Source organism: Vigna angularis, chromosome 1 (genome assembly GCF_016808095.1).
Source record: "Vigna angularis cultivar LongXiaoDou No.4 chromosome 1, ASM1680809v1, whole genome shotgun sequence".
Taxonomy (NCBI): domain Eukaryota; kingdom Viridiplantae; phylum Streptophyta; class Magnoliopsida; order Fabales; family Fabaceae; genus Vigna; species Vigna angularis.
In genome coordinates, this window is record NC_068970.1 from 48,748,251 (window position 1) to 48,763,109 (window position 14,859).

General features: G+C 34.2%; 1 protein-coding gene across 1 annotated transcript; it reads left to right on the top strand.

The window, feature by feature from the left end:
- The first annotated feature begins 12,320 nt into the window (after positions 1 to 12,320).
- On the top strand, positions 12,321 to 14,425 carry LOC108340346 (protein SODIUM POTASSIUM ROOT DEFECTIVE 2). Its single transcript, XM_017577652.2, has 3 exons — positions 12,321 to 12,806; positions 13,722 to 13,797; positions 13,980 to 14,425. The coding sequence occupies exons 1-3, from the start codon at positions 12,507 to 12,509 to the stop codon at positions 14,102 to 14,104; spliced, it is 501 nt and encodes a 166-aa protein (XP_017433141.1). The 5' UTR covers positions 12,321 to 12,506; the 3' UTR covers positions 14,105 to 14,425.
- The last annotated feature ends 434 nt before the right edge of the window (positions 14,426 to 14,859 follow it).

Here is a 14,859-nt window from a genome sequence, read left to right on the forward strand (position 1 = left end):
CAAAATTGAAGAGATAAGGAAGAAATTGAAACCATATAAGTGTGCATAGCCTTTCCCAAGGTTCTTTGCAGCTGCTCCATGCTCCAATTGCGCTTCCCCTTCGCATCTCCATCTCCAATTCGTAACCCATCTTCTTTCTCAACCCAAAAGGGGCAAAATCACCATTGATGAAGCTTGAAGACCCAAGGAGGAAGAAGGGTTGTTCCCACAGCTCCTATCTCACCTCCAAGTGCTCTAGGTGAAGGAAAATGCGTCTAGCTCCAGGAAGATCCAAAGCCCTTCGAGTTTTAGCCATAAATAGACCAAATTTGCCACATCAGCATTGCCACCGCTCAGCTGCACCCCAGCGGCAACATTCCAGAGAGCTGGCGCTCAGCTGCACGCCAGCTGCACGCCAGCGACAACATTCCAGAGAGCTGGCGCTTAGCTGCACAAAACATGTACCGCTCAGCGGCAGCAAGTCGGATCAGGTGGCGCTCAGCTGCACAGAAACTGTACCGCTCAGCTACAGCAAGTCGGATCAGGTGGCGCTCAGCTGCACGCCAGCTGCACCCCAGCCACAGCACTTTTGTTCATTGTTCTCTTTTGACACTTTTTCTTGCTTATGTGGTTCATTGATTCTTTGGATTGGCTAATTGATCTTTCATTGTCCAAAAACATGTTCCTTTGATTTATTGCTTGTTTTCCTCCACTAGAATTGCTTCCTATTCATTTATTTCCAACACTCAAACAAAGAGATTAGAGGTAAAAATAAACAAATACTAAATAAAACACAAGAAAACTAGGAAACACAAGAAAACTAGAAAACACACTAAACTTGAGGATAAAACACGGTAAAAGCTATGAAGGAGTTGATTTATTCACAAAATGTATACACAAAAACACGTAAAATCAACCGCTATCACACCCCCACACTTAAAACCTTGCTTGTCCTCAAGCAAAAGGTAACTTGGCCAAGAAAAACATCTACTCAACAATGGTCAAATAACTAGAAAACAAGTTCACACAATTAAATCGGATAACATTCATGAATGTTCTTCTTTCATCATCAATCCAAAGAGAATATGTGTAACATTGTAAATCCTTAGCTTTGGTGCTCACGATACAAATATTACAAGAATAAATGTACATGCTTTATGAGAGATTAAAAACCATGGCAAAGATCATTGATCAACCAAAGGAACCAATCCTCACTAGAGAAAGTGTTTTCACTCAAGCACACTAGCGTATAAGGGTGTGTCATTCTCTCATCTACCTCTAATAGCACACAATTTGACTTTGCTTTTCATTTCAAGAGCCAAAAATTATCAAAGCATACAAACACAACAAGGGCTTTATTAGATGTTGGGACAAGGCAAGAAAGGAAATTCGTGTTTCTAGGCAGAATGAACACGCAAAGAGAGCAATCACAACATTTTTGTAGTATTATCATTATACTCTCTTTTATCTGAAAACTAGAACAACCAACCACCAACTTGCAGTCACCTTATTCAAATACTTTTCTTTTTCTTTTTCTATTTTTCTCTTTCTTTTTCTTTTTCTTTTATAGATGACATATATACAAGAATGGATCACATCAACCAACACCAATTCACAATTGTTACTCTTGCTCCCTTGTTTAATAATAAATTCCCCCCACACTTGAATCCTACTAATGACCATGGAAACTTTACTCTCCCATCAAGGTGAGATGATCAATCATATTCAATAAGGTTTAAGGTTTCAAAAGTGAAGGTAAGTTTCTTTTAATGCTCAAAGGATTGCACAAGGGTTCTAATCTTTAAAACACAATTGGTTATTTTAGGTATAGATGCAACGAGGGAAAGAAAGACGAACTTGTTTCAATGTAAGCATGCAAATGAGTAACAACTAGCAATGAAACTCAAGCAAAGTTAATTGTAAGCCAAAAGAGGTAGCACTCAGATAAAAATAACTCGGCACAAAATCTCACCCGATTTAGTTCTTTGGTTTCCGATGGTTGTCATATACCATGCCACAATCATTAACCACAATAAAAGCAATAACAACATTCTCGATATACCCACATGAGAAAAATCACAAGCATAAGTTTTCACTAAATCACAACACATTCCCAAGGCATTCCAAAACCAATTTATGAGCAAACATAAATAGTTCTCCTCAAATTCATGCAAAACTCACTCAAAGTCACATGACAAATGCATCATATTTGTCAAACCAGCCAAGTCACGCTTATTTTCAGCATGCATGAAAAGAAAATAGAAAGGGAAAGAAAAAGCAAACTCTTTTTGGGCGGACAAACTTGTTGCTCAAATTCCTCAACTCCTTGTATATTCTTCTTGATAAACATTCCTACCTATTACTTACAAGAATACCAAGAAACTCGAACAAACACGTTAGTCCAATTTTTATAAAAACCAAGATTTAAGATTGAAAACATAAAGATGAAAATAAAAATAACATATAAAAAGGTAAAATAGAAAAAACAAACAAACAAAGAAATAAAGAAAAGAAGAAACAAAAATTGCAAAACATGAGCACACCAACCAAATAACAATTCCAATATGCAGAATGATTGAAATGGATTCCCTAAATAACCTCACTCAGATCCCTCTTGTTGCAAGATCACTTAGTACTCTCCTAAGGTGATGAATACTACTTTCCCTGTTCTTTAAGGTATAAACACTCAGATCCCTCTTGTTGCGCTTATCTAAGTCTGACACACCTTACCCAATCCCTTAGCCTAAGAATGTATCAAAACTTGCATTAAGAACCAGAACAGTGGGGTCCAAATACACAATCACGTCGTCTGTCACTCGGGTGACTAGTAATATCTGGGTTGATTTAGCTAGTTCGGCTGCTGAAATCCCATCCCTAGGACCTTCCAACAACTAGATCATGCTCTAAGGCGTACCCCGAAACAAGCATTAAGCACAAACCAAACCAGTGGAAAGTAAAAACATCTGTAAGCAAACTGCATATAAGAAACAAAGACAACACAGACATACAATTGGCGAAGAATTTCACTTTCCCTGTTTTCTAAAGTTAGAACACTCAGATCCCTCTTGTTGTGCCTATCTAAGTATGACAAACCCTTACCCAATCCCTTGGTGTAAGAAGTCCATCAAACTTGCCTTAAGTTCCAAAATAGTGAATCCAAACACACAACCCCATCCCTGGTGATTTGCACATCTGGTTTGATTTAGTTAGTTCTGCTAATGAAATCTCATCCCTAAGAACTTTCAATAACTGCATCAAGCTCAAAGGCGTACCCCGAGGCAGGCATTAAGTTCAAACTAAATCAATGGAAAGTCTTAAAAACTAAAGCCAAATGCAGACAAAGAAAAATTCAAAGACAAAACAAATAACAAAGTCTAAAAGATCCAAAAGTGTCGAAATTGTCTTGTGTTGGAACACAAGTCCCCGGCAACGGCGCCAAAAACTTGTTAACTGCAAAACCAACGGCAAGTGCACCGGTCGCAGTGTAGCAAGTGATAAATATCGTTCTCTCCCAAGGGACTTGTGCAACACATGATAATTCTTCCATTCATAAATCACTTAGACATCAAAATGCACAAAATAACACAAGAAACTCTTTTTGGTATTTTTATCAAACAGTTGGTGTGCAAGGAATTTAACATAGAGTATTTACAATTTGTCAAAGACTAGAATTCATCCATTTCATTCTCATGCATTCACAAACATCTCAATTCCATCCAATAGGTGTTCAATTTCGATTCTAGGTTCAATTCATATTTCTCAATACATCAAGAACCAAAATTCATGCATGGGTAATCAATCCAAAGCAAGCATTAAGCATAGAAATTGAATACTAACATGAATTGGAACAACATATATCATTAACATTACAAAATACATAAGAATTCCATGTTTTACAACTAATCTCAACAAATAGGAAAAGCCCTCCATGGTGGAGAACTTAGGGTTCTACAAAATTGAAGAGATAAGGAAGAAATTGAAACCATAGAAGTGTGCATAGCCTTTCCCAAGGTTCTTTGCAGCTGCTCCATGCTCCAATTGCGCTTCCCCTTCGCATCTCCATCTCCAATTCGTAACCCATCTTCTTCCTCAACCCAAAAGGGGCAAAATCACCATTGATGAAGCTTGAAGACCCAAGGAGGAAGAAGGGCTGTTCCCACAGCTCCTAGCTCACCTCCAAGTGCTCTAGGTGAAGGAAAATGTGTCTAGCTCCAGGAAGATCCAAAGCCCTTCGAGTTTTAGCCATAAATAGACCAAATTTGCCACATCAGCATTGCCACCGCTCAACTGCACCCCAGTGGCAACATTCCAGAGAGCTGGCGCTCAGCTGCACGCCAGCGACAACATTCCAGAGAGCTGGCGCTCAGGTGCACAAAACATGTACCGCTCAGCGGCAGCAAGTCGGATCAGGTGGCGCTCAGCTGCACAGAAACTGTACCGCTCAGCTACAGCAAGTCGGATCAGGTGGCGCTAAGCTGCACGCCAGCTGCACCCCAGCCACAACACTTTTGTTCATTGTTCTCTTTTTACACTTTTTCTTGCTTCTGTGGTTCATTGATTCTTTGGATTGGCTAATTGATCTTTCATTGTCCAAAAACATGTTCCTTTGATTTATTGCTTGTTTTCCTCCACTAGAATTGCTTCCTATTCATTTATTTCCAACACTCAAACAAAGAGATTAGAGGTAAAAACAAACAAATACTAAATAAAACACAAGAAAACTAGAAAACACAAGAAAACTAGAAAACACACTAAACTTGAGGATAAAACACGGTAAAAGCTATGAAGGAGTTGATTTATTCACAAAATGTATACACAAAAACACGTAAAATCAACCGTTATCAACATCTTGACTGAATTCTTTTTTATGAGCTGATTTGAGTAATTACTTGTCTTGAAAGAAAGAGCTTTAGAAAGTGGTGAACCATGGTATGGATTGGTGGAAGACTGAGTTACATCTTGTTTGCTTGAGGACAAGCAAAGTTCTATGTTTGGGGTTGTGATAACGGTTGAAAAACCGTTATTTTTATACTTAATTTTGATATTAAAGACAACCTTTATGACTTAGAAACTAGCTTGAAATAATGTTTTTGCTTAAGTTTTGGAAATAAAAGAGTTGGATGGGTTTTATGCTTGGTTTTCCTTGTTTTGGCAAGAATTAAGATGAATTAAATGAAAGAAGTTGAAGTAGTAAGGAGCTGGACTCAGGAAAGGAAGTAAAAGTGCTGAGCGCCACTTTTACCGCTAAGTGGCAGTCTGAAGCACCGCAGTCACCGTTGAGGGCTAAAACTGCTGTTGAGCGTCAATTTGAAGAGCCGCACTTATCGTTGAACGCCAAAAGTGCCGTTGAGCGCCATTTAATTGGACTTGGGCCTATTTTCTATAATTTTTAATAAACTATATAAGGGTTTAGTCGACCTAGGGTTGGTTTCTTTGGATAGAAAGAGGCGAAAATTCCATTCTTTTCACCCCTTGGAGGCGGATTTTGGATGTTAAAGCTCCGATCTTCAACTTTTAAGGTTCTATCTTTCATTCTTTCATTGTTTTTCATCTAGTTTTACCATGTCTATGGTGAACTAAACCTCCATTGTTAGCATGACCTAATTTTCAAATTAATGGTCTATATATAGTTTACCTAAACTTAATTTAAAAAGAACTTCTCACTCACAGATTTAAAAGTTGTGTGCTTGAGAAACTCTCAGTGTTTGTGAAAGGAGGCTTTGGAAAACCTAGTGTGGGTAGAGCGAGAACTTTCACTAAGTGTGTCTATGTGATTGAGTGTTACTATTGTTGCTAGGAAAGTTGTTCATCCTTTGTGTGTCAAAGGAAGTGTTGTTCATCTTTGTCTTCAAGAGAGGTGCTTTCTAACCTTAACTCAATTATCTCTTATTGTAACTTGTGGTTATTTCTTAGTGATTAGTTAATCTCTCTTCATTTTGTTCACTGTGCTTCTTTGTTTTGTACGCGCAATAACCTTTCTCTTTTTCTAGCATGTAATTATATTGTTGTTACTCCCAACTCTCCTTTTGGTCATCGTAATGCGTTTTTGTTCTTGTATATAGGCAATGACTTCCTTCCAATTAAAGAGGGTCTTTAACATTTAATTTCATTTTTGTTACATGAGTTGTAAGCAATGGTTAATGAATCATAAATCACATTATTTATTTCCTTCTTATAATTTTTTTATTATATATATATATATATATATATATATATATATATTATATTATGAGATTTTAGCTTTATTTAATGAAAAATAAGATAATTGAAAATATAATTTATTTTAGACACTTACACATGTGGAATAGTAGGAATCACTTTTCAATATTCGTTAGTTTCTTTTTTCTTTATTCATGTCCGTACAATTATTTTCACGTGTTTGATCGAACGACCATCACTTGACCAACCGAACGCTCAACATCTCGTCATATTAACACCAACATTAATTATTTTAGAATAAGAGTAAAACAGAATTACCAGCAATTATTCTATAATTAGGTCATTGTTGATGCATCGAGTTAAGAGATTCCGAACCGAAGGTACTTCGATGTCAAATCAATAAAGATTTGACTACTCAAGTATTAATGGTGTATTAAATGCAATCAACTATCTCCTTACCTCTTATCTATATTTATAGATTTTAGAATAAGTTTTTATTAATCATGACCTAATCAGAACCCAATTAGTAATAATCACATTTTTTCTTAAGTTAATCAAAATTAAGGGTAATTTTTCTTTAAGCTGACCATTTGGTTTATTTTCTTGTTGGTCATGAAGATAACTCGTGTATGGAATAGAAAATTCAGTTCATGATCAAACGATCATACGATACTTTATTAAAAATAAAATGAAAAACTAATTTGTGTATACTAAAAAAAATCAAGGGTTAAATATGTTTTTTGTCCCTAAACTATAGCGAATTTGTTTTTAGTCCCTCTTTCAAACTAAGCTACATTTTGATCTTTCTCCTTAACGAAACCATAATTTTTCGTCCTCCAAAACTAACAGCGTTAAAAATAAGCTGAGGTGGCTAACGGTGGTGTGCCACGTCATTTTTTTTTCTGACACCAGTTAATCTTTCTCATCTCCTCTCCCTTCCTCTCCCTCCGACTCTACCACAGTCATCTCTGGCGCCACCTCGAACACCTCGAACACCTCCGGCCCCACCTCCGGCCGAAGGTGTTCGAGGTGGCGTCGGAGGTAGCTCTGGTAGAGTTAGAGGGAGAGGGAGGGAGAGGAGCTGAGAAAGATTAACTGGTGTCAGAAAAAAAATGATGTGACACACCACTGTTAGCCACATCGGCTTATTTTTAACGCCGTTAGTTTTTGATGATGAAAAATTATGATTTCCTTAAGGTGAATGATCAAAATGTAGCTTAATTTGAAAGAGGAACTAAAAATAAATTCACTTGATAGTTTAGAGACTAAAAATATATTTAACCCAAAAATCAACATTATATATTATTATAATGGCAAATATATTGTTATAATGAAATAATATCTGCTTGTACCATAATAATCTATTTACCGATTAAAAATTAGTATATATAATGTATTATATGTCAATTCTGAATTGTTGGTAAAAAATACTTTTTATTGGATAGAATTTCTTTACATAATATATGTATAATGTTTAATAAAGATGATGGACACTCCACAAATTAATTGCTCTACAATTTAGTCGTGTTTCTCTTGAATTAAAATAATTATATGCCTATGTTGCCAAGGTAATATATAATAGTACTAGATAATATTAGAAATCAATTTCTCTAATTTATAAATTAAATATAATTTTTTATATATAGTAGAGAATATTTTAGATATTATAATTTTTAGTTTATAAAATGATATCTAATTTTAGTGGTTAATTATTTTGGTTTCTAAAATTAATTGATATTTAATAATTTTATTGTAGTTATGAGAAAATCTAGTTTCACAACCAAAATTATTATCTATAAAATGTTAAAATTAGTCAATAATTTAATTAGAGACTAAATTAGAGTCTAATAGTTATAAGTAGTTAAGACTTTGGTAGTAAATATTAGATACTAATTTAGTTTTTAATTTATAAACCAATTTAGTCACTAAATATATAGAAACTAATTTTGCAACAAATTACATATAAACTAATTTAGCAATCAATCATATTAAAATCAATATAGAAACCAATTTAGTGACTAAATATATAGAAATTAGAGTTGTTAATTTGATTTATGACCTACGGATCAATCCTAACCCACCCTTGAAAAAGTCTTTCTTTTGGAGAACCGCAACTGAGGGGACCAAAAAGAAGCCCTAACTCCTGAAGTACATTCTCAAATGGGTTAGGGTTAGGGTAAAATAGACTTAGTCAAATACTTTGATTAATTCTTAAAAACAATACATTTACCCTAGGTCATATATTGAGTTGGGTCGAAGGTCAAGACGAGCTCGCATAAGTCACAAGTAGTGACAAGTCGTTTCAAATGAAAATTTGAGATGGGCTCTCTCGAACTAAATGTCAATAATGGTCAATTTGGATCAAGGTTGAGATAAGTTGGTCATTCTCAAAGGTTAAAACCAGGTCGAAGGACAAGACGGGCCAACCTCTCACGATGGTTGAGACGTGTATGCTTGGGTCGAAGGTCAAGATAAGTCTATTCGAGCCAAAGGTCAAGATAGGCCGACTTGAGTTGACAGTCGAAACGAGTTGGCCCAAAACAAAGGTTGAGACGGACTGCCAAACTTCGGTCGAATTCAACCAAATTCTGACCAGGGTGGACTCGGTTGAATTTCAGTAGGGGCTACTCATTTGAATTTGGCATGGGCGGACTCGGCAAAGTTCGACTTGGATTGGCTTGGCGAAAATTTGGCTACGACTGTCTCAACCAAATTTGGCTTGGGCCGACTCGGCCAAATTTGACTGATTTTCGGCTAAGGTCGTCTTGGTCAAATTTAATTGAATTTTGGTTAGGACTGACTCGACTAAAATTCATTTAGCGTGGACTTGGCCGAAATTTGTTCAGGGCTGACTCGACCTATCTTTGTTTGGTGTAGACTCTATTAGGTTAGCCTCGATCAAAATTCAATTGAATTCGGCATATTTTGCCCCGAACGATTTAGGTTGGATTAGCCTTGGCCAAAATTTGGTCGAATTCGGCAAAGCCTTCCCTAGCCTAAATTCGGTTGAGTCGACTCAGTCAAAGTTCTGCTGAATGTCGAGACCAGCTGAATCGAGTCAATGGTCGAAATGGGTCTGATCCAGAATAAAGGTTGAAACGGGTGGCTTAAGTTGAAAGTTGACTCGAGCCAACCTAAACTAAAATTTGAGATAAGTAACCTAAACAGAAAGTTTAATAATATATTTAAAACAATACTTTTTTTCAAATTTTAAAATGAAAGTTTATACGTTTATTCTAATCCAAGAGACTTTTATGAGCATTTTGACCTTTTTGTGAGTTCTTTTAATATAAAAGTTTCTCACTTTATGAATTGTTTTATTTTGACTCCCATCCATCAGGGGTAAGTTATGTGAGTAGAAATTGACAACTCTAATAAAGATAAAAGAATATTAGTATATTGCTCTCTTAATTATAATAATTTGTTTTAAAATATTTTATGCTTCCTTATTATCTTTTATATTTTATATTTGCTTTTCAATTTAACTTCAATAATTTTAAAAAAAATTATCAAAATGAATAAAATTTACTCTTTACTATAATTTAAATTATTTATTACAAATTTAAAATATAAAGATTCATTTCGCCTTTAGTTCTTCCATAACCTAACCATTAAATCTTTTATCAAGAGTAGCGCAAGCTCAACGAACCTAGTTCCTACCCCTCAGGAATAAAAAAGAAGAAAACGAATCAACTACTAAGTAACTCATGAAAAAGATCACAATATAGACAAGTAAATTTGTGCAAGAAGCCATTGATGAGAGGAGTCCGCGTATAATGTCAAAGTTCAAAATTGAATTATTATATACTAATGGATTCAACTTAGAACACTACACTATCATTCAAGTACAACTATCAAAATTGAATACCACATCTACTTCACTCAAACAATTGAACTGCAATAATGGACAAACACAAACACTCTCTTACTTATGTCATATAACCTGTAAGCAAACTTTTTATTTCCCATCATAATTTCTCTCAAAACGCCTTCAACATTTGCTTTAAACACAATTATTATCAAGCTGTCAACAAACATTAAAAAAATATTAGAGATTCAAATTTAAAGTTAGAAATGTAATTTTCATCATCCAGTTGTATAAAATATCAATTTAATTCAAATCATGTGAATATTTTAAACTTATTAAGTATCTGTTAATGTCTTCAACTATTATTCTAAATATCTTGTAGGTTAATAATAACTTCAAAAAGAAAGGCAGATGAGACTTGGTTTTGGATTATATTGAGGAAGAAGAAATCGGGTAGTGATATGTGAAGAAAAAGAATTTGTGAAATTTCTATTGCAACCCAACACCTTCTTACTTCACCCCCTCTTTTATTTATTTTTCTGCTACAGTGTAAAATAAAAGCCCAAACCTAAAAGCTCAAATGTGGTCTCAGTATTGTATTCTACAAGGCTTTTTCTTGCTGCACTCCACTATTACTAACCGCACCCTCAAATTAATGAAAAACAAAAACTAAAATATCTTTTCTTACTTCCATTTTCCACTGTAATGTTTGAGAGGAAGAAGAAAAAGAGAAAGAAGGTGTTCTGATTTTTTCTTTGAAAGAACAACAACAACAACAATGCTCTCTTTGAATACTTCATTATAATTCACGTTAAAGGGTTAGTTGGGGTGGTGAAGATGATGATAGGGAAAGAGGAATGAAGTTATTCCGAAAGTCAAATATGTTTTAAGTCTAAATCTCGTGCAACCAAAAAAGAATATGTCTGGAGAAGATATTCCGAAAGTCAAATAAGCGAAATACGTAAGATGACAATAATTGATGTAATAATAAAATATAATTAATTTATTTTATACACTTATTATTCATAATATATTTATCAACTTTGATTAATTTGTCTAATATTTCTCTTAAGACGTTTTAACCATTAATAATTATCATTATCGCTATGTCTTGCCCAATATGATATCATGCTGTCCGAACGAATACAGGCTGAGATCATTTCAAGTCGGGATGACCTATATGATTTCGGATATATATAATACAAATTTGGTGTTATTTTTTTACTAAATACGGTTGATTGTTTGGAAATGTATATTTGTTTCTTCAAGTTAATTAGCATTTGAATGTTAATAAATATATAAAAAGTTTCAAAGGAATTTTATTGATTTATATTTGTTCGTTTAAAATAGTTTCACACGTAGTCATTAATGCAATTTAATGCTTATATTGATTAAATTATAATTTGATGAAAATACATATAGGATTTAAATTATATTTTAGTAATAGCAATATATCTGAAATAAATAAAAAATGTAAAAAATGAAAGTTACTTTTAAGAACTTTAAGTTAATTAAAATCTAGAACTAAATTGAAACTTTCATACACTTTAAATAACTAAATTTTTTACCTTATTCTCATTTGTGCAAGTAGATTTATTTTTTTAACCAAAAAATATCAATATTTTATACAATCCAATAATATATATATATAACGTTTCAAATTAAAAATAATAAATGACTGAGATAAAAGCTTTAATTAAAATTAAATTATTTGTCTTTATAATTGTTGTCTGTTACTCTTCAAAACATCGGCAGACTTGTTTTTATTCTTAGGTGACGACAGCTGAACAAAATTAATAATATTACCGTTAAACCATTACTATAAAGTTAATATTTTTCAATTATGCAACAATTCATAATCGAATCCCTTTACACAGTTAGTTCATTCCAACTGGTAAAATTCAATTTTGAATTTGTTCATCTCTTTGAAGGTTATCTGTGGTCTTTCCATCAAAACTATATTTCTCTAGAGACAAATTTTCATCAAAATAAAGGGTATAATATATTTCTAGTTTTCTCAAGCTAATCAAGTTCTTAAGTGAAGAAATAGTTAGTGCAGGTGAGTAACTGAAGAAATAGTTAAACGTTGAAATCAATATCCATTATTATAACTTTTGAAAAGCTGTTTGATAATGTAGTCAAAGTGTTGTTTTTTCTGGCAAAGTAAACACAAAAGCCCATGTTCATTATGTTTTTGTCTAGTTTTTACCATAGTGAATCAACTTGCATCTGTTTGATGTCTTTTTTCTTCATAGCAAAAGAAGGTTATTGTCAATTTCTCGGCATTAATCAATGACAAGGACATGTTTTTGGACCCTTGTACGTCCTATGTATATGCATAATAGATAAATTGCCAAAATTGTTTCTACACACACAGTAACCTATTGTTAGCTAATGACAGCATGTGTGTCACTGTCTTTCTTCTGTTCTTTCCAACTCACAAAGCCAGCATTAGCATTGCAATAGTATAATAGTTGCACATCACACCCCATTTTTCTGTTGCCTTCAAAGCTTTCACAGATTCTTCTACTCTTCATATCACTGTTGTAGTAAACTTGTGATGAGCCTGAAAAGCAGTGACTGGAAAATGAGAAGAGGTTTCATGTGCCACTCTCAAGCTTCAACAGCTGTGTGCATGAGCACTCGTGACCCTCGATCTGTGGTTCTGCCAAAGAGGCTTGAAAGAACTGTGTTTCTTGATGATACAAGGCTGATCAACTATGCCAAGTACTCCAAACTCGTTGAGCCTCCAAGGTCTAATCCAGTTCCAAAGATCAAGCTTAGAGTGCAAGATCAAGATCAAGCCAAAAATCAACCAAAGGACCTTCTGAAAACACAGACAGATAATAACGTCTTTCAGGTTAGCTACTTTTCTCCTCAACTTGGTGAGATGCATATGTTATTTTGTCATATGTTGCACTACTTCATGTTTTCTGTCTTCACAAAACCATTTTATCAGGGAAATGCAGTAAATATCATATAGTAGTTCAAAGTTTTAAATTTAAGTTAATATTGAAGCAATCAAAGAATACCTTCTTTGTGGGACAAAACTACATATCTGATGATGAACAAAGCAATCAAAATTATATATGTCAAACAAGGACCACAAAGAAGCTATATATGAATAGAGGGTAAAGTTTGGATTGTAGAGTGATGTGATTCATAAATGTTGGTGTCGATGGCTTTTCAGCTACAGTGGCTATGGGGTCAACACAATTCACTAGAGTCTGATCCATTTTTTTTTCCTTTAATTGATTATTTGTTATATTAAGTGAAATGTAGGAATACAGCAACCAATAGTGTAAGGTGGATTCAGCAAGGAAACAAATTATCTCCATCATTTGTCCTCCTTATATTTGTCATTTGCAGAGGTTTCAAGATGTCTCACATGCATATTACTTGACCGAGTCCCATGCATGTTCCAAAGACAAAGCAGAATGATTATGTCCTTTTTATGCAAATGGGAATTTTATTACGCAACAATACACATGAATATTGATGGTATTATCAGAGGCCACGTCGTTATGTTTTGTCCCTTCTACATAAAATAACACTTGTATATAAAAAGTATATATTTTTCCTTTCTAGTTTTCCAACGAGGAAGGTTTGTGTCCTAGACCCATATGGTCACACTCACCAATAAATTTTGAACGGAATAATGGAATCTCATATTCAAATCTCTTTATGATTGTATGTGACATACGTTAACACAATGTATACACTTCACGTGTACTCAATCATATTTGAAATTTTATCATCGAGGTGTTAAATGCAGGTGGTTGTGATGCGGGTTGCAATTCATTGTCAAGGATGTGCTGTAAAGGTGAAAAAACATCTGTCTAAGATGGAAGGTATTCACCTGTACTAGTTATATTATAAACCCTTGTTCATAGGGTGAAAAGAAGGAAAGAAACTCTAGTAAACGATACATTCAACATCAAATATATAGGAATGTATCATATAAGCTCTAAGAACACCAGATGTTGTAACATTTTTTTAAAGGGTACTAATGTTTTTCAACCTTCAATTTCAGGAGTTACATCATTCAGTATAGATTTAGAGTCGAAGAGGGTGACAGTGATGGGGCACATTTCACCAGTGGCAGTTCTTGAGAGTATTTCAAAGGTGAAAAGGGCAGAGTTATGGACTGCTTGTTGAAGCATTTCATAGTACCTTAAAGGGAAGCATAGAACATGCAGAGCTTGGGTCAAAAAGCTAGAAAATTTCCTTAGTGATCTTATTTGTTAACAACTTTTTATGGTGGTGGACCTGGTGGTCCTCAACACAATAAAATTAGGGAATGTGGGGTGGGTAGAACTCTGCTCAAGTGACTTGGTTCTGGTGGTGATGTTCAATGACCATTTAATGGTATCTACCCATTCCACCTTGCAGTTTCTTTTTCTTTTATGGCATTCTAATTATAGTGGCAATGCTTAAAAACCATTGTGGGAAAAAGCTGTTTCACTTCTTCTCTTTGAACTTTCTTTCTGTCAAATTAGACTACTATATTTTACAATTTCCAATTTCCATAAAAGAATACCAGAGTAAGATGACAAAATAAAGGTGTCAGTCTCATTATGCAATGTCTCGGTTGTTTAAATTGTCTTATGTCGAATACAATAATCACTTCTGCTCATACGGTTAAATAGACTTGTCATAATAATTCATCCGGTTACGCAGACTTGTCATAGTTATTCACCAAGGACAACTTTGTTAAATTTTAGTATTAAATATATAGTCACTGGCATGCAGCAAAGGTCTATGCAGCATAGCAATTGATCTGCACATACCTTTTATTAATTTAGTTTTTGACAGAGACCCTTTTTGGATCTTGTGAAGTAGTGTTTTCCTAGTACCAAGGATGCCACCAATGGGCCCATATGATACATGAAGTCTAGTGTTATACTCAAAAA

Bases quoted from the DNA above. Each gene is read 5' to 3' on its own strand.
- LOC108340346 (XM_017577652.2), top strand. From the start codon at position 12,507: ATGAGCCTGAAAAGCAGTGACTGGAAAATGAGAAGAGGTTTCATGTGC. The intron at 12,807-13,721 runs GTTAGCTACTTT...TGTTAAATGCAG, and splicing joins CAGATAATAACGTCTTTCAG to GTGGTTGTGATGCGGGTTGC. The intron at 13,798-13,979 runs GTATTCACCTGT...CTTCAATTTCAG, and splicing joins ACATCTGTCTAAGATGGAAG to GAGTTACATCATTCAGTATA.